The sequence below is a fragment of the Bos mutus genome, chromosome 8 (assembly GCF_027580195.1).
Source record: "Bos mutus isolate GX-2022 chromosome 8, NWIPB_WYAK_1.1, whole genome shotgun sequence".
NCBI lineage: Eukaryota > Metazoa > Chordata > Mammalia > Artiodactyla > Bovidae > Bos > Bos mutus.
Window position 1 is genome coordinate 84,676,669 of NC_091624.1, and position 26,647 is coordinate 84,703,315.

Here is a 26,647-nt window from a genome sequence, read left to right on the forward strand (position 1 = left end):
CACGCACGCCGCCTCCACCCGCGCCCCTCTGCGGCGCTGCCAGCGGCTCCCACGCAGCCTCCTCTCCCCGGCCGGGGTCGGAGTCAAGCCGCTTCTAGCCCGGGGAAGTCCGTCGGGCAGGGCCGAGGGGCCCCTATATTTCATGGCCGTGGGGTTGGCAAACCTTACTCTTGAGATAGCAGCCACTTGGATGAAGTGATTAATGCAGATAGATAACATGTCCTGGGTGGGGGTTTGGGGCAGGGGGTGGCTTTTTATTATTATTATTTAACAGAAAACAAAGAAATAAATGAAGTCTTCCCCTGACCCTGGCTGGACTGTGAAACTTTGCCACAAATGCCTTTCCTTTCTTTTACTTCAGTATCCTTTCCCCCTTTTCTTTTAAGGAGCCCTTAGGGAAGCCGAGAAGTAACCCTGCTCGTTCCAGTAACAGTTATGACAAAACAGAGCCCAAACTACGAAGTGATCAGGATTTCAAAAATGTTTAGAAAGGAAAATACCAGAAACAAAAGTACACATAACAATTCAAGGTTTCCTTTAAAAAAAAAAAAAAGTAACTTACCTGTTGGGACATTCTGAACAAGAGGTTAGTATCAGCGTTTTGCCATGTTCCCATGAACCCTGGTTCAGCTGGAGTCGTTCTGGTTCGAACTGCATGGAGTTGTCAGTACAGGAGTCTCTTAAAGTCAAGTCTCTTGCCCTCTTTGGCTCTCTGTCTCTCTGTGTCTCTCTTTCTCTCACATCCACTTCTGCCTCTTCTGACTGAAAAGTGAAGGTGGATTTTTGAGCCTCTTGGCAGCCAGTAGCAGGAGTGTAGTGTAGTTAAGAAGCTGGCTGAACTGTGCATTTCATTTGGGAAGGGGGAGATTTGGGGGAGGGAGGGGGGTCAGAGCTTCTTTTGCACCTTCTACACAGACACCCCTATCATTTATGCATAGATTGTGACTCCCTGAGCTTGCCTTCGCTCGGTTTAACAGCTGCCTGTCAGGTGTGCAGGCAGCACTGGAGACCCAACCATCAGCTTCAAACTCTAAGCCACTGCATGTCATTGGATAGAAGAGCTGAGAGTCAACTGCACTGTTCCACTGTCAGGCACCGAATGACACCCTGCACTAACCCCTCTCCAGACACACGGAGAGATACACACTCATGCACACTCCAAGCAGCACCGAGATCAGGGATGGTCCACAGGGCAAGGAGAGGCTGGGGCCCTTCCCAGGGAATTTTTCCCAACAATGCTTTCGGGTATAGCATGCAGTATCTGACATTAGTCTTTGCTTTAACATTTGTAAACTACCAGGCTTGAAAACATTTTTTCCCTCTAATTACACTGGAAGAAAGACAAATACTCAGCTGTAAGAGAATGTGAAGTTGGCTTAGGTGTTGTCTAAATGTTAGCTCCTAAAAGAAATAGTATGTGCTGGGCTATTTATAATCACATATAAACTCCTGGAGAAAATAATATACATAGTGATGTGACCTTACACTCTAAAAAGTATATACATAAACCTAGCAGGTTTTTGAACATAGAAGATGCACAATAAACATTTGCAAAATAAATACACACTATTTATTATACAGTTCCCTCGGGGCATTAATTACTCAATTGGATGTTAAACAATAAGAAACTGAATGGAAAAGGAAAAAAGTGTACCTTTTCTTAAAGCTCAATAAGTAGAAAAAAAAATCCTTTGTTAAAGTTCCTGGATGAAGCTTCTACAATATCCTTTCAAATCATGAAAAAGATGAAGAAAAAAAGCCTGTCCCATTTCAGGCAAAAAGTAATGAATATAAAAATTCCACTTTTCATTCAAGATCTCTATAAAAATTCTATAACATTTTCCAGCCTGATGAAATATAACCTCGATAGCATGTTGTATTTTTAATTAAACCTAGTTTAAAACAAAACATCTATTTATTAGATCGTATTTATCTACCTTATTTATGGAAAAGCAGAACTGAACAAAATGCACTCTACGTAAACAGTAACTCCAAAATGGAAAGCTAAATTCATGTCGTCTCATAAAAGTAGTCAGCAGGAAAAAGCCATCCTTCCTAAACTTAAAATGTAAGGCACATTAATCTTCAACCACCTACAAATACCGAGGACAAATGTACCACTCTCCTTGCTCCTTCTTAACTCAAGAATAACAATAAACCTTACTCTCTGAAACAACAAAAAAAAACAGAAAAGAGCTTCAATGGCAGCTCGGTGTCATTAGTGGACAATGAGAAAAGATGAGAAAACGTGCAGTATGTTGACACAAATGTGCCTTCCCCTCTAGAACCGCCATCTCCTGAAAGCTTTTCTGTTAAACTTCCCTCCGGTTCACCACCATTAAGCACAAAAAAGTCTCAAAAGCAGCAAATTCAATATCTGAAGAGAAACAAACAAGAACCCGAAGAATTGTTGCCTTAAAATATATTAAGTCCACCTGTGGTCAATAAAAATATTCTGGAGGGGGGAAGGCAGAAAAACCCTATGAGTCAATTGTCAACAGTGACTGTACCTTTACAGCTAGCTATTACCCACTTAAACTCCCTCTAAAATTTGCTAGCCTCTTGATTTCTGAAGTGGCACTCAGTGCCTCAGTCAAGCTGCCTGCTCAGCTCCTGACCTTCCCACTAATGGCTGTTATTTGTGGGAGGCTTAAGGACACTGTCAATAGCAAGCTTCCTCCTCGCTCCTTGCAGGCTCTGTTGTATCGCTTTGCCTGTGTGCTCTCTCTCGCCTGCCTCTGGCTCTCCTGCTCTCACCCTCTCGGCTCCCCCTCCTTCCTTCCTCTCTCCTTCACTCCCTCTTCTTCTTTTTCCAGCCCCCACCCCTCGTTTCTTCCAGTCCTATGGTCCTCTCCTTTCCCAAGTATCCCCCTCCCCACCAACCACACACACACACACACACACACACACACACTCTAACAACACAAAAATCAACTGGCATGCAGCAGCAAGCACCTGCAGTAATAGACTCTTTTATTAAAACTGTTATTCTGCAAGACTTGAAATTCCCCATGGACCGGGCCATGTCAAAGCCGATATAATTAACTAGAGGCTCAGCAACGGATCAATTACCAGACAAGCAAGTGATAGTGAAATCAATGAAAGATCATCAGCCACATTATCAGTGTTGCAACTCATTAGGGCAAAACTGAGAAATGTGCTCAAAGCGAGCCCAAGCAAGGTGGCATTACAAAACAAAGGGCTAATTTGGAGACCCTGCTGTGAACAATCTGTAACAGAATTAGCCTTTTTTCCCCCTAAACTGCACAACTCTGTAACTAAATGTGACAGACTGAGAGAAGCAGTTTATTAAGACACCAACCCCAAGTTTATTTAGTTCATAAACTCTCTCCTAGAAAATCAATACAGTCTGTACAGGGTTATTAGGCTGACTAGCTAATACATCCAAATCTGGTCTGCCCGGCTGACAAAATGCTACCCAGCCTAGGCAGGCTGAGCTCTTTCAGAGGGCAAAGCTTGGGTTGCCCTACATGAAACACGTCTACAGTGTACGGAACTAGTACCTGGCATGTAACTACTGCCAAGGCACACGCCTCAAAAGCACCAGGTTATCTAAGATTTCTTTTTTTACTAAAAATCTATCATGCAATTCTGCACCTGCTAAATGGATTTGATCAAACAAAATTTTAACTTGTTTATAAGAACAGTCTACAAAGAAGACAAGCTTTCATAGGATAAGAGGTAACAATTAACCCTGACTTGCCAAGAAGTGAATGAACAGGTAAAACGAAAACAAAAACCTTAGGCATAAACACATACTGTGCTTTGCAGATTTTAAGTTTCAAACGATCATTTTTAAATCAAGTCCTCAAAATATAAATTTGACTCCTCTAGAAACCTCCAAAATGCTTGATTGGAACTTGCCACGTACTTCCACATAGAAACACAGCATGCAGAGTCCCCAGTTCTAGGATAATCTTTTGTCTAGCAAGCAGGACACCTATCAGGACAGAGGTACAAAAAAATACACACCCACAATGCACAAACATGACTTTTGCGTTTGTCTACTGGCTATATAGTTTGCAGATTGTAAAATAACTGTCTAGAATCATTTGTATTAAAATTACTTAAAACTAGGGGAGTAGAGGCAGGCATCACTTACACAGGTTTCTGCTGTCCTGATCCATGTATTTCCACTGAAAGACTCACAAATACGAAAGGCTGTATGTTGGCTTTCCCACTCTTACTGAGAGTGAGAGACAAACCATGGGAAGAAATACACCAATTAGGTCTAAATGGCACCCAAGTTAGTAAAGACACTGTGAGAATGTGAATATCTCCACCTCATCACAACATGCAGCGGAAATACACTTACACAAAAGTAAGAAACTCAGATGCAATTTACAATATTAGAGTAAACCGGAGAACTGAAGAAAAAAACAAAAGGACAATAGTTTTTGGAAGTGATTTCTTATGTTTAAGATGTTTTCACATTTAAAATCTTCCAACAAAAGGGTTATACATAAGCATGACTTCATTGTATTGGCTCTAAGATACTAAATCCTAAACTTCAAAAAAAAAAAAAAATTCTTCATTCTCACAAGACTTTAATAAAATCCAACTTACAGATTCCTGTAAACAAACATTTGCCCCCTAACTTCTGAGCTGGCATTTACCAAGTATCTCATAGCTCATGTTTTTGAGTAATCTATAAAAAAATTAAATATATATATATTCTAAACCTATACTATAGATACCAATATTTCAGATAGTAATCAAAAGTTGTAATTACAAAGAAATTTTAGTTTTTAAAACCTTTTTGCATATAACTACATACTGTGCATGTACCCTCAATGAGATCCAATTAGTTACAAAGAATTTGCATTTCAGTTAGTGTGGGATAACAAGACTACAGGGAGGCACAATGCAATTCCACCAGCAGAGTTAGAAAGTGTGTTCTTTCTCTTGTTAGCTCTGTAAGCAATAATTCCCACAACCGACTATTTTAAATGTTACTGATCTTTTCAATATTTGGGTATTGAGATGGGTTAGATTTTTCCCTCCATTAAAAAAAAAAAATCACAAGTTGGTAACAAATATTAGCCACAATGAACACCTTGAAGAAACAAATAAGCTAAGGATTTTGTTTTGTATGTTTGTATGTGTGATTTTTTTTTGAGGGGGGGATACTGTTTGTTTTCTTTTTAATGTTCATTATTAATTTCTTTGAAAACACATTGCTTTCTTAAAATAAGTTCCATAAGTGAAGGTAAGGAAGTATCACTGAGACAGTTCTATGTAAATATATGTGGTTTTGTGATAAAGGCATGCATTTAGTACACAGAGAAAGTACTCAAGGATTTTCCTTTTTTCAGCTATGTTTCCAGCAATGTAAATCCTAGGCAAATATCAAATAAATGTACGATTTATAGACACAGTTTAACAAGCATCTCTAGGACTTCCGCTGGTTCATGGAACAATACCTGTAATTCCCTGGGTTCAGTTCAGCAGCTGTTAACAGATTCTGTAATCTGTAATGACAGTAAACTGGCCTTTGCTCTTCTTTTATGCACTATTCATTTTCAAGGCTTGGTTAAGTACAGAGCTGGGTTAAAGATCAGTGGTTTTTCATGTGACACACACTGGTATTCATCTAATGGCTTGTCAAGACAAAACTGTCCTGTTCTTGCCAAAATAATAAAAATGACGCTCCACATCGCATGACAATCAGCACTTCCTCGTGGTAAAACAACTCAAGCTTTTGTACTTCACTTATTTTATAGAGAAAAAAAATTCTTAAGTTATTGGCTATCCAAACCTATCTGCAAAATTAGGCTGCTCTTCTCAAAGGAGATTTTTAAAATGTTATGACCGCTCAACCCTCAACGGGTAAACTAGTTTCTAATCAAATCAGACTTCAGAGTATAAAAAGAATGCTGAAGCTACAAATTCGTATAGCATTAACGTATATAACTTAATATATGCAAATTATGCAGAAGCAGCAGGCTGGGACCAGTCACAGAGGTGGGGGTAACCAATTGAGGAAATGTCATTTTTCCTGAGAACAAAGTATGGGACTTGCTTTGCAACATCTGTTGGGCTGTGTGAAATGTTAACAGATGTCTTAAGTGAAAAAAAGGAAAAAGAATTAATAAAGGAAACCTCCTCTGAACAGATAACCCACCCAAATTTCCATATTCTGGAGAAAAAAAGTTGACAGCAACCTTTTTCCCCTGTGAGACCTGCCATCCCTACCTTATTGTGAGTTTCATTTTCTGTGTGAGGCTAAGGGGGAAAATTTTTTGATTCATTATCAAGAATAGAGAAAACGTAAAAACAATAATTTCCACTGAGGTTTTCCCTTTGTGAATAATTATATCATAATCTAAGCTGCCTGTTTTCTCTTGAGTCACATAGGTCATTTGATGGGAGGACAGTGAAAATTCACCCTCCTCTAAAAAAAACACACACACAGAGAAAAGATGAACTATTACTCTGCCTGCATGCTACGGGGGAAAGGAAGGTGGGAAGAAGATTAAAAAGGAGCTCATAAGGTATGTTAGTTGCTCAGTCGTGTCTGACTCTTTGCGAATCCATAGGCTGTACCCTGATAGGCTTTTCTGTCCATGCAAATCTCCAGGCAGGGATACTGGAGTGGGTTGCCATTCCTTTCTCCAAGAGATCTTCCCAACCCAAGGATCAAACCCGAGGCTCCTGCACTGCAGGCAGATTCTTTACTATGTGAGCCACTGGGAGTTTGGATATGAACATATCTGGAAAATGCCATAGACAGAGGAGCCTGGTAGGCTATAGTCTATGGGGTCACAAAGAGTCAGACACAGAGTGAGCAACTTCACTTCACTACACTTGGAGAGGCCCATCCTCACAAATAAGATTCATCTATCACACCTACATCTCTCAGCTCCACTGGCTCCTAATTTCCTCCCATTACCAGCCTTGTAAGAATTGAAGTACCTCTCTTTCAACAGCCAAGGGCTCTACAGAAGTCTGATGATCATGAAGAAACATTTTGGATTCTAACAGTTGGATTTCTTTTTTTTTAATAAGTCGCTCAGTCGCGTCTGACTCTTTGCGACCCCATGGAATTCTCCAGGCCAGAATACTGGAGTGGGTAGCCTTTCCCTTCTCCAGGGGATCTTCCCAACCTAGGGATCAAACCCAGGTCTCCTGCATTGCATGTGGATTCTTTACCAGCTGAGTCACAAGGGAAGCCCTGGATTTCTGCATTTAAATTTTGAGGAAATCAGAAAACTTTTTTCAGATTCTCATTCGTGTATTAATTTACTGGAAGATCTAGGTAAACTTGAATGCAGTTGCCTTTAAATTTAGATTTAAATGATGAAGCATGTCTGCCAACTACTGACTCTAACCCTGTGTCTGCTCCTTATGAATGTACTGAACTATGCACCTGTATTCTTCAATAAATCTTCCTCTTTGGAGACAACAATCTTATTACTTATTCTCTAAAAACTTGGGACATAAATTTGGGTTAACAGCTCATGGATTAACTAATTCAAAATGCAGTTCAAGATCTTTACAGATTCAAATGAAGGAAGAGAAAAAAAATAGTCTACCCCCTTGGATTGCCAGTCTCAATCACTGGCCCCTCTCTGCTCTATGAGTCTGTGTTAAAACTGTACATGTTATGTCCTATATACAACCACAGCCTCACCAGATGGCTCTGGCACCCTGGACTGGGCATTTCAACATATAGAAACCTCAGCCAGGAGAGCCGGTGAAGATCTCGGGACAAGAAAGGCAGGCATGCCTTTGGGTTTTGGTGAGCCTGGTTTTTGCCAAAGCAGCATGGGTACTAAATCACGCTCTGGTGTTTATTCACAGGAATATCACATTAGAGCACGTGACCAAAAAATAACAACAACTGTTGACCCCCCAAAATTGATCACTTACACTGAGGGAAAAGCTTGTACACTGAAAAAGCAGCACCGTGTGATCTCAGACTATGGGGAAGACAAGCCTCCTAAAATGAAGTTTGAACAGGGCAGAAATTTAAGTAACTTTCGGCACTGATAGGCACATCTCCCATAAGCAAATGCTACCTAAGCACCTCATCTTTCCCTGGCGAAAGGGAGAAACCATTCTGGTTGACAATTGTCTCAGTACCAGTTGGCACAATCCATGTGATACAGCATCTGCTGACAGCCTAATCAGGGGCTCGATTTCAGAGAAACACATCAAGGATGTGTTTTCAGGGACAAGTCCAAATGCCATAATCCCTTGATACACTATAAAAAAATAAAAATAAAGAGAACTTGGACAGGGTGTGGTGGATGAGGTCGTTTATAAAATGTTAGGGAAATGATGAATCCTTAGAATCAGGCTATTTGCAGATGCAAAAGCATCTGAGGTCAGCATGAATCTCAGCCTTCAAGGGAAAAAAAGAAATCAAACATGTTACCTACCCTGTTCGGACTTAAAGACAGAAAAATGAGTTTATTCATCTTTTTTCAGCTATAGACAGTGACAATGGCTTCTTCCTAGCATAACCTGAAGTTCATGTTTTATGAGAAAGTCTAGAGGAAAATGACAAGTAACATGTTTCCTTAAACGAGCATACATTAGGCAATTATTTTTGTATGACCAGGAAAAGCTGTAAAGATAGTGCTAATTTCTCTATTTACTTCCTTCTAAAGTCCGAAGACCTGAGAAACTTGCAGCCCCAGTGAAGTTATCATAATAATAGTTCAAATTACTGTCCTGAAGGAAGAATGAGTTAACCCAACTCTTGCCTTAAGAGCTGTCACAGAATAAAGCAACTATGCTGAAGGTATCCCCTTATATGAAATTCACAAACCTAAAAAATTAGTGTAAAAATTAAAAAAAACTTGAAGTTTCATAAATTTCAGAAAAAAACAGAGGCTCTATCATATATGTACATATTTAAATGAAAACATGTTAAAGCAAATTTGAATGCACCCGAAGACTGTCTTCAAAATTAAGGAACTCGATGCTAGAAACTCATTAACAGCATATTAAAAACAGAAAGAATTAATGGTTAACTGAGTTCTGAAAAGTGATATGACACTTGGTGAGCAGTAATGTTTATAAGGGACTGCAAGGAGATCCAACCAGTTCATCCCAAAGGAGATCAGTCCTGGGTGTTCTTTAGAAGGAATGATGCTAAAGCTGAAACTCCAGTACTTTGGCCACCTCATGTGAAGAGTTGACTCATTGGAAAAGACTCTGATGCTGGGAGGGATTGGGGGCAGGAGGAGAAGGGGATGACAGAGGATGAGATGGCTGGATGGCATCACTGACTCAATGGATGTGAGTCTGAGTGAACTCCGGGAGTTGGTGATGGACAGGAAGGCCTGGCGTGCTGCGATTCATGGGGTCACAAAGAGTGGGACATGACTGAGCGACTGAACTGAACTGAACTGAATGTTTATAAGGAGGGGCTTCCCTTGGTAGCTCAGCAGTAAAGAATCTGCCTGCAATGCAGGAGACCTGGGTTTGATCCCTGGGTCAGAAAGAACCTCTGGAGGAGGGCATGCCAACCCACTCTAGTACTCTTGCCTAGAGAATCCCATGAACAGAGGAGCCTGGCGGGCTGAAGTCCATAGGATCGCAGAGTTGGACACCAACTCTGGACACCAACTGAAGCGACTAAGCAGTAGCAGCAGTGTCAGTAAGAGGCACAAGGAAAGCCTCTGAAGGCCAGGTAATGTCCTGTGTGTGCATGCACGCTAGGTTGCTTCAGTCCTGTCTGACTCTTTGCTGACTACTGCCATTCACAGTAGCAGTAGTAAACTGTCAGACCTGAAGTATACCACCCCTACAGAAAAGTGCACAAATCATATGGGTATATAGGTTGGTGAATTTTTACAAAGTGATCATACTCAGAAGCACCAATTAGATGGAGATAGAGGACACTGGGGCTTCCCAGGTAAATGGTACTACTACTGAAAATGGTGAAAACAATAAAGAGAACTATGTAAAAGAAAGGAAAAAAGGAGAAAAATCAGGGGCGGGGGGAGTAGGAGAGAAAAGAGAAGAGGCCAAAGAAGGGAGATACTTGCTCACATTCACAAACCTTTCATGTAACTGCCACTAAATGTACTGCTAGCAATGGTTTTTTTTAAAGATAAGAAGTGTGACCGTGAAGTAAATACCTGAGTTTCACAAAATAAGTATGACTGTGAAAGCCAGTAAAAGGGAGAGAGGCAGAATACTTGTGTGTGAATTAACTTATCTAGGTGATGCAAGAATGGGAGTGTATCCAAGAGGCTTAAACACACCTCAACTTGAGAAGGATCAACCCCACAATAGGGAACCCTGAAACAGGCTTGCCCACCTCGCTCGCTAAGCCTGTCCTCTGACTTGTAATTATGGCTATTTGGAGTGGACATTGAGCATGCCTATTGAGAGATTGAAGAGAAAATTACACATACTCTACAGACCGTATTATTTGGAGACACTGAGTACATGAAAACATATTGAAAAAAACTACAAATACACTCCTCTAACCACCTAAACACATTTTAAGAGTTAAAAGTCTTCAAGGCTGACAGCATCCAGCCATCAAATAAACAAATCCTGAAGAGAACAGAAGTAATGCATTGGGAAAAGCTGAATGATTTGCTAATTGATAAGGCATATACTTTTTTGGCCCTGACTAGCTAGGTTGCTAGCTCTCTTTTCTTCCACATGTTATTAAGACACACATTTTCAACTAAGTATTTTTAGCCACTGTTAGGGAATACTGATCAAAGCCCTACTTGCCAAATACAAGGTGTGTGGAACATGAAAGTTAAGACACAGACCCTACTCATGAGAAGTTTATAATCTAGTACAGGAGATAAACCAGCATGCTTATCTGGCTAAGCAACCTTAACGAAACACAGAACATGTTAAGAGAGATAGTGGTCAAAGGGTATAGGACTTAAGAAAAGGAGATTCCTTCTAGCTGGTGTGGGAGGAGGAAGTTTCTAAGCAGAGGCAGCATTTGCACTGGAACTTAACTGACAGTATTCCTAGAAAAATGGTCCAGCTGAACTGGAAAGTAAGGTGGGATCTGTGTAGAACAATGAAGAATGAACGGGGTGGACTGGTCAATGGGAACTATTATACTGAAAAGGGGCTGGTATGCCACTAGGCCGTGCATGCCCAGTCACTCAGTCATATCTGACTCTTTGAGACCCCAAAGACTGTAGCCCACCAGGCTCTTTTGTCCAGAGGGTTATCCAGGCAAGAATACTGGAGTGGGTTGCCATTTCCTCCTCCAGGGGATCTTCCCATTCCGGGGATCTTCCCAATCCAGGGATCAAACCCTTATCTTCTGCACTGGCAGGAGGATTCTTTATCATTCAGCTATGTGGGAAGCCTACACTACTTGGAAGAGATGCTATTTATCCCATCATCCATCAACAGTAAAGACTGCTGAAAGCATCTCACCAGCAGCACAGTGTGATCATTACCATACTGGAAGATTTATTCAGCAAAAGTATGACAGACAGACAGACGGACTGCAGTGTGAAAAGACAGAAGTGAAGACATCAATTAGGAAGCTACTGTAACAATCTGGGTAAAAAGGCTCCAGCAAATAAGCCTGGAGAAAAAAGAGCAAGATGCGCCATGGAGGTAAAAACCCAGGGGATGAGAATGATTAACATGTGTAACAAAGGAGAAGAATCAAAGATGGCACAGAAGCTCTGAAATTCTGAGCCCGGGAAAACAGTAGCACTCTCAACAGACATGGGAGCAAACAAGTTGGTGGGAATATACAGTAAGCTCAGTTTGAGAAAACAGTTGATCATCTGGTGTCTAGGCAATTAGAAACATTCAGAAAATAGGTTGACACCGTAGTGATCAGATCTGAGAGTCATCAACAGAGAAGTGACCCAAAAGGTAAAAGACAGTGGCCAAGGTAAGCATCTTGGGACGCTTATTGTGGAAGAAGATGCTTATTGTGGGATGGCTATTGTGGGAGAAGACAGAAGGAACAACATCAACAGGGGTACTGTGATTATTCTATATTCTCAATGGGAAGAGAAGTCAGCATTCAGAGAGGTTTAAATATTCTAAGAAACCACACTACTTCCTTGAGAGTACAGTAAAGCCAAGTGTCAAGATTGCTGGGAGAAATATCAATAACCTCAGATATGCAGATGACACCACCCTTATGGCAGAAAGTGAAGAGGAACTAAAAAGCCTCTTGATGAAAGTGAAAGAGGAGAGTGAAAATGTTGGCTTAAAGCTCAACATTCAGAAAACGAAGATCATGGCATCTGGTCCCATCACTTTATGGGAAATAGGTGGGGAAACAGTGGAGATAGTGCCAGACTTTATTTTTGGGGGCTCCAAAATCACTGCAGATGGTGATTGCAGCATGAAATTAAAAGACGCTTACTGCTTGGAAGGAAAGTTATGACCAACCTAGATAGCATATTGAAAAGCAGAGACATTACTTTGCCAACAAAGGTCCGTCTACTCAAGGCTATGGTTTTTCCAGTGGTTATATATGGATGTGAGAGTTGGACTGTGAAGAAAGCTGAGCACCAAAGAATTGACACTTTTGAACTTCGGTGTTGGAAAAGACTCTTGAGAGTCCCTTGGACTGCAAGGAGATCCAACCAGTCCATCCTAAAGGAGATCAGTCCTGAGTGTTCATTGGAAGGACTGATGCTAAAGCTGCAACTCCAATACTTTGGCTACCTCACACAAAGAGTTGACTCATTGGAAAAGACTCTGATGCTGGGAGAGATTGGGGGCAGGAGGAGAAGGGGATGACTGAGGATGAGACTGCTGAATGGCATCACCGACTCTATGGGCATGAGTTTGGGTGAACTCCGGGAGTTGGTGATAGACAGGGAGGCCTGGCGTGCTGCAATTCATGGGGTCGCAAAGAGTAGGACACGACTGAGCGACTGAACTTAACTGAAAGCCAAGTGTAGTAACAAGTAGTAGTAAATGTAGTAAGAGCAAAACAAAGTACATAGGAATGAGAAATACCAAAGTCAGAATCCTGCTTTAGGCTAGGAGGGCTGGTCTTGGACTGAGGAAGTGGCAGTGGGTACAATGTAATTATAGGGCTTCCCAAGTGCTGCTAGTGGTAAAGAACCCGCCTGCCAATGCAGATAGACATAAGAGATGTGGGCTCAATCCCTGGGTCGGGAAGATCCCCTAGAGAAGGAAATGGCAACCCACTCCAGTATTCTTGTGTGGAGAATCCCATGGACAGAGGAGCCTGGCAGGCTGCAGTCCGTAGGGTTGCACAGAGTTGGACACGACAAAGCAACTGAGCAGGCACGCACAATATAATTGGGATGGTAACCGGGGGCTGAGACGTATTTGTACAGTATTAGTTCTTAAGCTTAAGAAAATGGGCATTCATCATATCATTCCTTATATATTTGTGGTTGCAATATGTTATATTCTGTATTGTAAGAGAGATGTCTTCATGGGCAAATAGGTATAGAAATTATGTAAACTAGACTGGAAAGAAGAAGTAGAAAACAGAAACTATTCCATGGAGAAATTCTGCAAAGAAAGCAAGTAAAGTAAGAGAAGGTGGTCTGAGAGTCCGCAGGGCTTGGAAGAAGTTAGCTGTGTTCCTGTGTAGATGGTTTGTTTTTCACTACAGGGGGAAAAAAAAAGAGTCTATTACAGGCAACCGGGATGAAACCAGGGGAGAAGAGGATACTGAAGATCTAAGCCAGAGGGAAAATCATATAAAAAGGGTTTTAGGAGAGCATGTGACCAAGAGCACAAATGAATAGGGTACCCCTAGACGTCCCTGGTGAGCCAATGGCTGAGATGCCTCAGTCCCAATGCAGGGGGCCTGGGTTCACTCTGGTCAGAGAACTAGATCACACTTGCAACAACCAAGAGTTCACATGCCACAGCTAAAAACCCCACATACAGAAACTAAGACCCGGTATGGCCAAATAAATAAGTATTTTTTTAAAAAGGAGGAGAAAAAATTTTTTTTCAGAAACCAAAAGGTAAGAGAAAAAAATTCCATGGTAAAAAAAAAAAATACACACACATATATATATATATCAAAAGTGGTCATGTAAAAAGCTAATTTACTATCCATCTCCCCCACTAAACTGTATAGTTGTTGAAAGAAAGTTTCATCTATTGTTGGTAAGCCAGGGCCCACCAGAGTGCTTAACACATAGTAAATGCTCACTAAATGACAGCTACACAAAGGATATGATCATCTCAGAAAAGATGAGGGCACTAGCTGAGAGAGACGGGGCAGGAAGACATCAAGGACTGACAAGAGAGGAGACAGGAGAGAATAACATGAAACTCTGCATCGGTGAAGGATAAAAGCAATGGCAAACTGCAGAAAGGACTCAGCCTTGTTTCCTTCAAAACTGTGACAAGTTACGAGCAAGCAGACTGGGTTCAAGAAAATATAGCTCCCATTTCCCATCTGGGAAGTGAAATGCTTAGAACCAGCAAGGCGATCTTAATACAAAACTGAAAAATGCCTTGTTCCAAACGTACACACTAACTGTGATAATACACCTACATCTTTGCCTTATAGCATTCTTAGAGGATTTCGTTCTTATCAAGATTTGAATAAAGTTATTTAATTTTTATTTAGACGTCTCCAATTCTAAGTGTTTACCACCTGGATTTTTTAAACACTTATGAACTAGCTAATGAAATTCCCCAAAGCAAACAAAAACCAAAAAATGTTATGCTTTCTCTGAATATATGCCCAGGAGTGGGATTCCTGAGTCACGTGGTAGCTCTATTTTTAGTTTTTGCACTCGCCATACTGTTCTCCATAGTGGCTATACCAGTTTACATTCCCACCAACAAAAGATACGCGCATTCCAACGTTCACTGCAGCCAGGACATTCCACTATTCACAATAGCCAGGACATGCAAGCCACCTAAATATCCATCAACAGAGGGATGGATAAAGCAGATATGGTACATACATACAATGGAATATTACTCAGCCATAAAAAAGAAGGAAACAATGCCTTTTGCTGCAATATGGATGGACCTAGAGATTGTCATACTGAATGAAGTCACAGAAAGGCAAATACCATATATCACTTATATACAGAATCTAAAAAGGTACCAGTGACCTTACTTACAAATCAGAAATACAGATACACGTGTAGAAAATAAACTTCAGGTTACCAGGGGATAGGAAGGGGAGAGAGAAACCGGAAGACTGGGATTGACATATACACACTACTATAAAAACAGATGAACTAATGAGGACCTACAGTATAGCACAGGGAGCTCTACTCAGTCCTCTGTAAGGATCCATATGGGAAAGAAACTGAGAAAGAGTGGATATGTGTATATGTATCAACAGATTCACTTTGTTGTTACCGTGGAAATTAACACAACATTGTAAATCAACTACACTCCAATAAAAATACGTTCTTAAAAAAGCGATGCTGTGTCACATCTGTGACCTGAACGAAGGACTGGAAGATGTGGAATAACGTCACTTAATGAGCAAACGCAAGAGGAGGCTGAGGGGAGCACAGACTCACCCCTTCCTGCGATCGGTATTCAGAGCTGCCACCATGGGCCCAAGTCCCCCAGCTCTCTGCACCATCAGTCTCCAGGCACTCTCAGAACAGGGAAATACTGAGTCACCTGGCCAACCTGTGCCACCGGCAAACAGTCGCCCCAGGGACCTGGACAAAGACATTCATCCACTGCGCTGGCAGCCACTCCCACCCGCCCTCCTAACCTAGTCCTTTCTGTGGGGACCACTGTCTAAGCAACCTGTCATAGAGCTTTATAAAGCAGCATTAATACTGTGGGCCAAAATGAGATTGATCTTTGAGCTTCGTGGTCTCCTGTTGTCAACAGTGCATTATAAAACCAATACTAAATACTTTATAAACAGGTCTCCCTACAGTGTATTAGACAAACAGTGCATATTTCATGCCCCATAGCTGGTAGCCACATATCCATCAGACTAATAAATTATTTATTAGGTGCTCAGAAGTGCAATAAGAGTCAATAAACTAACTTCTAAATACTTATAAGCTACTATTTCATTGGAAATTGCACCTGAACAAGAAAGACCATCCCACTCCCTGCACGGGGCATGGGAGCTTTCTGGCCATCTCATGAGAGGTTAGAGAGAAGCACAGGCCACATGCGTGAGATGGAACACGTATCTCTGGGACCTGAAAACCGTCTTGGTTAATGAATTTACAAAAAGAGCACCACCCAACCCTATGCTTGTTTTCTTTCTTTTCCATGTACTCTTCTCTGGTCCTACCAACAATGGCGACAACTCAGGGAAATTAAAATTGTTGGGAACATTTCCCCCTGAGTCAGACCCAATGACAACCACCACCACTCAAGCTTTGCATCGGACATCTCCAAAGAAACTAGCCAATGGCTTGCATGTACCAAGCTCTCTGCTACATGCACAGCATAGAATTTGGGACTCACAAATCTCAGGCTTAGAGTGGCACTTTTTTTTTTTTTTTTTCCCAATTTTCAGTTCAAGGTCCCGAGACTGTAGCCACCCGAGGATACAGTCCCTCGTGCCCAGTCCAATGTCATCAGGCCTCTCTTTCCAGGTTCCACCCCTCTGAAAGAAAATGACCTTATGTTCAAGAATGTATTTCAGCCCTTCAAGAAGGAATTTCTTCAGCTGGGAGTTATTTCCCAAACTATCAGAGGCGTGGACCTTTGTGTAGCATTGCGGACGCCATGGTTTCACATGCTGGCCACATTAATACTGGAGAGCAAGCATCTGTAACCCACAGCTGAGTGTGCTCCAGCCCCAAAGCACCCGCAAGGCCGATGCCAATGCAAACCACTCTTCCCATCCCACATCTGAACCACACTGGTTTTCTCCAGGAGCCAGAGGCTAAGATACAGTGCTGAAAATGAAGATTCTTGGGTTCTTTCCATTCACATGATGGATATAGAGTATTGAGAAGAATATAGCCAGGGGGACTGGCTCTTTTTCTTCTGTCCCCTTCCATACCAAATGAATAAACCATCAAGAGGTTTACAGTGTCTAATGGTGTTCCAAAATATCCCAAGGGAAAAATCCAAATGGATAAATATAGAGATGTCTACACACAAGTTTTGGTCTTTCTTCTTAAAGTTTTACCCCCATGTTTTTTGTTGTTGTTTTAGTTGCTAAGTTGTGTCCAACTCTTTTGAGACCCCATGGACTCTAGCCCACCGAACTTCTTTGTCCATGGGATTTTCCAGCCAAGAATACTGGAGAGAGTTGCCTTTCCTTCCTGACGCAGGGATCGAACCCACATCTCCTGCACTGCAAGTAAGCCCTTTACCCTCATAAGCTGGCATTTTTAAGGTTGAAAAATATTTAACATGGGTAGGAAAAGTAAGTGGAAATAAAGGAGAAACATGGAAGAGACCTTCACTTTCTCACTTTCTCAAAGAGACCACCCTGAGTCCTAGAAATAATGAAAGAGCTGATGTAAAAATGTAAGACAAGACTAATTTCTGACATTGCTTTTGCTACTACAACCACTACAGCTAAGATGATTATTCATATTAATGAGCTTGGTGTGTAGATAAACTATAAAAGATGCAGTCTCTGACCTCAAGTACTTATCTCTGTCTTTTGGGATTTACTCCTCCTGCTACATTTACTTTTATTCTTCATACCCTTGCCCAGAGGAAGTGATCATCACTCACCACTTGGAGCACTTCCATGGGCGGGGTTTAAATATGGCAACAAAAAGGGAGGGAACTTTTGCCCTTGGTTTGCAAAGACACTGTTCTTGCCCCAGAGCTCACAAACAAACAAACAAAAAGATGTCTTGTTTGTGACAAAAAAGAAATAGAAACTCCCTGTGAGATTTTGATGCTGGCCTCACTGAGCTCTATCATGCTGGCCTCACTGAGCTCTATCAGGAAAATCAGATAAAGTGTGAAAGCAGACAGCATTCCAGGGCTCTATCATATCAAGCAGGGCATCCACACAACTGTATCGGGGCATACGAATGAGCTAATATTAGATAACAGTCGTGATCCACTCTTTATACTCAGCTATTTGTGTTCTATGTGTGCTTATGAAGCTTGTCAGAGATATCCACAATCAGTTGTGCCCAAGTGGTTCTGCAGTCAGATTACATAGGTGTGAATACCTATGGAACCTTTTACTAATCACGTGGCCTTGGCAAGTTACTTACTAGTTTTCCGAAGCCAAAATTCCTCATCTATAAAAAGGAAATAATACTAGCTCACCAAAGTGCTGTGAAAATTAAGCATTTTGATTAGTGCCAAAGGTCTAGCTGAGCGCCTAGCACTTAAGTACTCAATAAATACTAGGTGCTGCGCATATACGTATGTGGAGAAGGCACCCCACTCCAGTACTCTTGCCTGGAAAATCCCATGGACTGAGGAGCCTGGTAGGCTGCAGTCCATGGGGTCGCTAAGAGTCGGACAGGACTGAGTGACTTCACTTTCACTTTTCACTTTCATGCATTGGAGAAGGAAATGGCAACCCACTCCAGTGTTCTTGCCTGGAGAATCCCAGGGACGGGGGAGCCTGGTAGACTGCCATCTATGGGGTCGCACAGAGTCGGACACGACTGAAGCAACTTAGCAGCAGCAGCATATACGTATGAGAAGAGATTCCTAACCAGAAGCCCTCTGGCCAAGTTTGTTTTGCTTGGCTCCCTTCATGAGTGTGTATGGGTATGCAAGTATGTTTAATTCATAGTCAATACGCTTTAAAAAAATCAGGAAATTTTAAATGAAAACTATGGATTCCCAGCTTTGGGCAACAGGGCAAGTATCAAGGAACCAAAGACAGAGCAGTCACTAGAAATCTGTGTTCCTTCACAACAAAAGTCCACCCGGGTGGAGCAGAAGCCACTCCTTTTAGTCTGTGCTCCCAGATGGGCATCCTGATAGCTCAATTGGTAAAGAATCTGCCTGCAATGCAGGAGACCCCGGTTCGATTCCTGAGTTGGGAGGATCTGCTGCAAAAGGGATAGGCTACCCACCCCAGTATTCTTGGGCTTCTTAGTGGCTCAGCTGGTAAAGAATATGCCTGCAATGCAGGAGCACTGGGTTCGATTCCTGGGGAGGGAAGATCTGCTGGAGAAGGGAAAGGCTACCCACTCCAGTATTCTAGCCTGGAGAATTCCATGGACTATATAGTCCATGGGGCCGCAAAGAGTCGGAAACAACTGATTTTCCCAACCCAGGGGTTGAACCTGTGTCTCTTGCATCTCCTGTATTGATAGGTGGATTCTTCACTCCTGCGCCACTGGAGAAGCCCTAATGCTAAACTGTAAGACCACAACAAAAGACGTTTAGAAAACTGACCTACTCCCATTGCTTTGCTATACAAACAGGGAAACTGAGGCAAAGTAACAAAATAAGCTGGAGGCAGGCTGAACTGTTTTTCAAGACCTGCATTTCCCAAACTACTTTTACATCAAGTTTAAAGCAGAGGTCAAGAGGATTGAGGATCCAGTACTATACCAGGCCACTCAGTCGACTTGTGAGAACTAGCCATTAAACTCTTACAAATTTTACAAGCCAGTTGACTTCACATTGGAAGTTCACATCAGCAAAAGGGACAGATCCGAGCTCCCCTACCCCCATGAACTAGCTGTGAAACATTTACAAACACATCACTGCTGAAGATTCTTCCATTTGGCTGTTGAGCATCTTCACAGGGGGCATGGGTACTTCATTCTAAAGACGTGATGATTCTGCTGAAGAATATGAATAGAACCAAACCAAACACTTAAGAGTTACAGAACAAAATAAATCTACGCCTAGGTTTGGCGTACTTAGTATGTCCAAGGCTTTGTGATATTAAGTTTTCTTATATCCTCAAAAAGTTTTCTAGAAGTTAAAATTCCAGTAAGATCTCAGCATCCGGAGCTCATAGGAAATTAATTGTTCTTGATAGGCAAAGAATCTGGGGGGTGTAACTTTATATTTATTGAGCACCTGTTGTGTGCCAGGTACCGTGGAAAGCATAAAGTATTTTTTCATATGTTCTTCACGGGTCCTATGAGACAGATCTTATTATTCTCATTTCACCAATAAGGAAACTGAAACTAAGAAAGCTGACCCACTTGGCCAAGGTCTTAAATTAAGTGTCAAAGTTGGGATTCAAAACCAAGTTGGTTGAGTTTCAAAAGATGTGCTCATCTCCATACCCTGCACCGCCTCTCTGATATCTACCATTTTAGACAAGAATTATTTGAAAGCATGCTACATATTCAGCGCATACTTTTTTAAACAGGACACATCTTTCTTGATAATCAAAAGTTTTCATTGAAACATTAAATTAATATGTAGTGATACTTTTACAGTTTCTAAGGGTGAGAGGAGCACTGATTGTTTTTTTTTTTTTCTGCTTGGTTTTTAAACTTTAAAATCCATCATTTGTCCTTTTGTAGTTAGTTGCGATTACTTCTTGTGTCTCTAATATCTGCCACCTTCCTACTTCCAGAACTTGCAGTTTGATTTTATTAGAAGCCTTACCAAAGGAGTATTAAGCAATAGCTAAGACGAAATAAAACTGGAAAAAGCAGCAGTCCTCCCTACTCTGTCCTTTCATGTTTCCAGGTTCCAGTGACCCGCGGTCAACCACAGTCAGAAAACATTAAGTGAACAATTCCAAAAATAAACAATTCATAAGCTTTAAACTGCACACCATTCTGAAGAGCATGATGAACTCTCTCGCCGGACGATTCAGTCCTGTTTGGGAGGGGAGTCACACCTCTGGCAGTGCACTCAGCCCACTGGTCACTTAGTAAGCACCTGGGTTATCTCAGTGACTCTCGTGGTATCAGGGTGCTCATGTTTAAGTCATCCTTATTTTACTTGGTAGCCACCGGAGTTATCACAGCGACTCTTGCACTATTAAGTGTGCTCATATTTAAGCTGTCCTTATTTTACTTACTGAGGGCCCCAAAGCATGAGAGTGGTGATGCTGGCAATTCAGATATGCCATAGACAAGCTTTAAATAAGCTTCCTGTGCCTAGAAAGGTGAAAATTCTTGACTTAGTAAGGGGAAAATATCATATGCCGAGGTTGCTAAGATCTAAGATAAGAATGAATCTTCTATCTGTAAAACTGTGAAGAAGGAAAAAGAAATTTGAGCTAATTTTGCTACCACATTCCTAAACTACCATTAAGGTCTAGGGTATAGCTAAGATGGAAAAGGCATTAAATTTGTACATATGTATTGGGTTGGCCAAAAAGTTCAGTTGGGTTTTTCTGTTACATCTGATAGAAAAACCCAAACAAACTTATTGGCAAACCCAATATTTTGAGAGTAAAGAGACTCCATTCATATAACTTGTTATAGTACACTGCTGTAACTATCTATTATTAGTTACTGTTGTCAATCTCTTACTGTGTCTTATTTATCAATTAAACTTTATCAGAGGTATGTGTGTATATCCCCCCTACATAAGGGGGGCGGAGAAGGCAATGGCACCCCACTCCAGTACTCTTGCCTGGAAAATCCCATGGAGGAGGAGCCTGGTGGGCTGCAGTCCATGGGGTCACTAAGAATTGGACATGACTGAGCGACTTCACTCTCACTTTTCACTTTCATGCACCGGAGAAGGAAATGGCAACCCACTCCAGTGTTCTTGCCTGGAGAATCCCAGGGACGGGGGAGCCTGGTGGGCTGCCATCTATGGGGTCTGCACAGAGTTGGACATGACTGAAGTGACTTAGCAGCAGATAAGGGGAGATGACTAGTGATAAGGAACACCTCCAAATATATCATGAGTAAGAAGCAAGAAAAAGAACCATAAATATAGTGCAAAGAAGTAAAAACCTGGGGAGGGCTAATAAATACCTCTATATTTGCAGTAAACGATTTCTGGAAATACCTTTAAGAATTTGGTTAACAGCAGATTACTTTTAAGGAGGGATGGGAAGTCTGTTTTCTCCAAATAGGCTGCCGAACACTTTTTCTCACTTCTTACACTATTTGTGTAATAGCAATTAGCAAAACACACTGTGAGGGGAACATCCAAGCTTAGATGCTTTATTGCGTCTCTTTAGGGTGCTCAAAAGCACCTTTTTTCCCTGGTTCTTAACTGTGCTCATATTTGGAAAGAGTTGAGCACACTAAGGACCAGGCCCTCTATTTCCACCTGACTTACAGTGTTATTGGAAAGATGAAACACAACACACCAGTTAAACAGGAGATACAACTTACTGTTCTCTCTTACTAAAGAACAGCCAGAGTCAGTGCTTGTGTTATTAGCTGCAGTGCTTCCAGGAGACAAAGAAATTTTGTCAAAAAGAGGCATATAGCTTGAGTTTCTTGGGCTAAGGAGAATATCAAAAGACAAAGAGAACATTTCAAAGGGTGGAGGGGCATAAATAAAAATACTGTAAGAAAGCATCACTCCTTAGGCTGATGTTTGTAAGTTAAGAAATTAGTTAATATACAGACAAACTGTAGAGGCCTTGAAATTGAGACTTAACATTTCTGAAAAGTTAAAGAATGGAAGCTGTGTTTCATCTCTGGACAGTGTGCAAGATGTACCAGAAAGACAGAGCTGTGAGGCAGAAGTATTCAATTAGGGGATGCGTGTCACGTTCAAATATCCCCTTAGAATGTTAGCTCCAAGAGCAAGGAAGCTCGTTGGGTTTGCATCTGTTTATGTCAGGGGCAACTCAATACGATGCTATATAGGCCCTAACATACCAGACACTAACAGATAATGGACAGTCTGTCATGGGGCAGAAAAACCTACAGTAGGTAACAGTAAGAAACAATTTCGAGTTGTTTCGTTTTCCAAAGGATCTGTAAGAACTGATACTTAATTCTATCTTATTTTACCTTTCAAGATAAAAGCAGGCAAACACAATTTAAAGATTTCTAGTTAGGATAAATGGTGGTAGCTGCTGCTGCTGCTAAGTCGCTTCAGTCGTGTCCGACTCTGTGCGACCCCATAGACGGCAGCCCACCAGGCTCCCCCGTCCCTGGGATTCTCCGGGCAAGAACACTGGAGTTGGGTAAATGATGGTAGAGGAACCTCCCAAAACAACTGCATGTATTAGATAAAATTTGATATTTTACACCTATGTGATATCAATACAAGTACTGGAGAGTTAAATATTTCTACCTAAAAGGTAGTCTCTATCATTAATAAAAGTGTCAGTTCAGTTCAGTCACTCAGTCATGTCTGACTCCCTGTGACCCCATAGACTGCAGCACATCAGGCCTCCCTCCAGAGCCTACTCAAACTCACATCCATTGTGCTGGTGAGGCCATCCAACCATTTCATCCTCTGTCGTCCCCTTCTCCTCCTTCAATCTTTCCCAGCATCAGGGTCTTTTCCAATGAGTTGGTTCTTCTTCACATAAGGTGATCAAAGTACTGGAGTTTCAGCTTCAGCATCGGTCCCTCCAATGAATATTCAGGACTGATTTCCTTTAGGATGGACTGGTTGGATCTCCTTGCAGTCCAAGGGAATCTCAAAAGTCTTCTCCAACACCACAGAACAAAGCATGAATTCTTCGACACTCAGCTTTCTTTATAGTCCAACTCTCACATCCATACATGACTAGTATTAAAACCACAGCTTTCACTGGACGGAGCTTTGTCGGCAAAGTAATGTCTCTGCTTTTTTAATATGCTGTCTAGGTTGGTCATAGCTTTTCTTCCAAGGAGAATGTGTCTCTTAATTTCATGGCTGCAGTCACCATCTGCAGTGATTTTGGAGCCCTAAAATATAAAGTCTGCCAATGTTTCCATGGTTTCCCCATCTATTTGCCATGCAGTGATGGGACCGAATGCCATGATCTTAGTTTTCTGAATCTTGAGTTCTAGGCCAACTTTTTCACTCTCCTCTTTCACTTTCATCAAGAGACTCTTTAGTTCTTACTCGCTTTCTGCCATAAGTTTGGTGTCATCTGCATATCTGAGGCTACTGATATTTCTCTCGGCAATCTTGATTCCAGCTTGTGTTTCATCCAGCCCAGCATTTCACATGATGTACTCTGCATATAAGTTAAATAAGCAGGGTGACAATACACAGCCTTGACGTACTCCTTTCTCTATCTGGAACCAGTCTGTTGTTCCATGTCCAGCTCTAACTGTTGCTTCTTGACCTGTATACAGATTTCTCAGGAGGCAGGTCAGGTGGTCTGGTATTCCCATCCCTTTAAGAATTGTCCACAGTTTGTTGTCATCCTTTGACTATGCCAAAGGCTTTGGCATAGTCAATAAAGCAGAAGTAGCTGTTTTTCTGGAACACTCGTGCTTTTTTGATGATCCCATGGAAGTTGCAATTTGATCTCTGGTTCCTCTGCCTTTTCTAAATCCAGCGTGAACATGTGGAAGTTCATGGTTCACATACTGTTGAAGCCTGGCTTGGAGAATTTTGAGCACTATTTTGCTAGTGTGTGAGATGAGTGCAATTGTGCAGTAGTTTGAACATTCTTTGGCATTGCCTTACTTTGGGATTGGAATGAAAACTGACCCTTTCTAGTCTTGTGGGCACTGCTGAGTTTTCCCAATTTGCTTGCATACTGAGTGCAGCACTTTCACAGCATCATCTTTTAGGATTTGAAATAGTTCAACTGGAATTCCATCACCTCCACTAGCTTTGTTCGTAGTGATGCTTCCTAAGGCCCACTTGACTTCACATTCCAGGATGTCTGGCTTTAGGTGAGTGATCACATCATCATGATTATCTTGGTCATGAAGACCTTTTTTGTACAGTTCTTCTGTGTATTCTTGCCACCTCTTCTTAATATCTTCTGCTTCTGTTAGGTCCACACCATTTCTGCCCTTTATTGTATCCGTCTTTGCATGAAATTTTCCTTTGGTGTCTAATTTTCATGAAGAGATCTATAGTCTTTCCCATTCTATTGTTTTCCTCTTTCTTTGCATTGATCGCTGAGGAAAGCTTTCTTATCTCTTCTTGCTATTCTCTGGAACTCTGCATTCAAATAGGTATATCTTTCCTTTTCTCCTTTGCCTTTATTATAGGGGACTAGAATGCAAAAGTAGGAAGTCAAGAGATAACTGGAGTACAGGCAACTTTGGCCTTGGAATACAAAATGAAACAGGTCAAAGGCTAACAGAGTTTTGCCAAGAGAACATATTGGCCATAGAAAACACCCTCTTCCAACGACACAAGAGAAGCCTCTACACAAGGACATCACTAGATGGTCAATACCAAAGTCAGACTGATTATATTCTTTGCAGCCAAAATTGGATAAGCTCTATACAGTCAACAAAAACAAGACCAAGAGCTGACTGTGACTTAGATCATGAATTCCTTATTGCCAAATTTAGACTTAAATTGAAGAAAGTAGGAAAAACCACTAGACCATTCAGGTATGACCTAAATCAAATCCTTTACGATTATACAGTGGAAGTGACAAATAGATTCAAGGGATTAGATCTGATAGACAGAGTGCCTGAAGAACTATGGACAGAGGTTTGTGACACTGTACAGGAGGGAGTGATCAAGACCATCCTCAAGAAAAAGAAATGCACAAAAGCAAAATGGATGTCTCACGAGGCCTCACGAATAGCTGTGAAAAGAAGAGAAGCAAAAGGCAAAGGAGAAAAGCAAAGATATACCCATTTGAATGCAGACTTCCAATAAAAATCTAAACACTGAAATATGTTTATCCTCCATTCTTTACCATGTATTTCTGGCTGAAATCTCATCCAACATGAAATGGCTTTATCGCTCATATGGAAAACTGGTCATATCCTCTGCCTCCCAGCTCCTTCCAGTGTGTTTGCCTTGCACTGTGGAAATGTTATGGGGCTTCCACAATGGCTCAGCAGGTCAAGAACCCACCTGCAATGCAGGAGATGCAGGTTCAATCCCTGAGTCAGGAAGATCTCCTGGAAGAGGGCATGGCAACCCACTCCAGTATTCTTGCCTGGAGAATCCCATGGACAGAGGAGCCTGGTGGGCTTTGGTCCCTGAAGGCACAAAGAGTCGGACACACTGAAGTGACTGAGCACATGGAAAATGTTTTATATATACATTTGACAAGGGGATCAGCTATCACTGTCCAACAGAAATGGGCATCCCTCCAGAACGCTTGGCATACCCAATCAGCAAACACAATGTAGGTCTAGAATCTGCCAGATTTCTGCAACTAAATATCCTCCTACCTTACAACTTGCTTAGAAGTCCACCTCTCTCAGCTGGACCATCATCATCTCTCTAAAACTGCTGCCTACCACACTTTGCATTTTTACTAATGAACAGTTAAGCCTCCTGCCCATCAAGGATTGAAAGTAAACTCATGTCTGCTCCACCTCCTTATTCTTGCCATGCTTGGCACGCTGCCTGGCATTCAGGCCTGTTTTAAGAAACTTGGTTGAAGATATGAACACATGACGACTGCATGAAGGATTATAGTAACTTCCGGGAGTTTCTCTGCAAGGCAGAGTAATCCAGGTCAAGTTTCCATTGACTATTCCCTCAGCAGCTATGGAAGGCATTGCTAACTGAGCAAGAACTTTTTTTTTCCCTCCTGATCCACCTCAGCCTCTTAAATCATTCACCACCAGTCAGTCAAAATTCACCCACAAGATGAAACCAATTTGTTGTCCCTGAACTCTGCCTTCCTTTTTAAGTTCAAATGTATCAATTTAAAAAGTTTTTCAGGTAAGCCCAGAATAAAAACCTGAAAACACTGATAAGGCCAAAACTAAATCCAGAACTAGGAACTTACATAAAA

The 26,647-nt window shown here is 41.6% G+C and overlaps 1 protein-coding gene across 8 annotated transcripts in view; it reads right to left on the reverse strand.

Annotated features, from left to right (window-relative positions):
* BNC2 (basonuclin zinc finger protein 2) overlaps positions 1-26,647 on the reverse strand; it is a 485,586-nt gene that overhangs the window by 328,856 nt on the left and 130,083 nt on the right. For 6 of the 8 annotated variants that reach the window (XR_011465180.1, XM_070375934.1, XM_070375933.1 and 3 more), the window contains exon 2: positions 563-762. The exons of the other annotated variants lie outside the window; for them this stretch is intronic. Coding sequence is in view for 5 of the 6 variants with exons in the window: in XM_070375934.1 (XP_070232035.1) it covers positions 563-616 (54 nt within the window). In the remaining variant the exon portion in view is untranslated. The remainder of the gene's footprint in view (positions 1-562; positions 763-26,647) is intronic. 8 annotated transcript variants of the gene reach the window in all.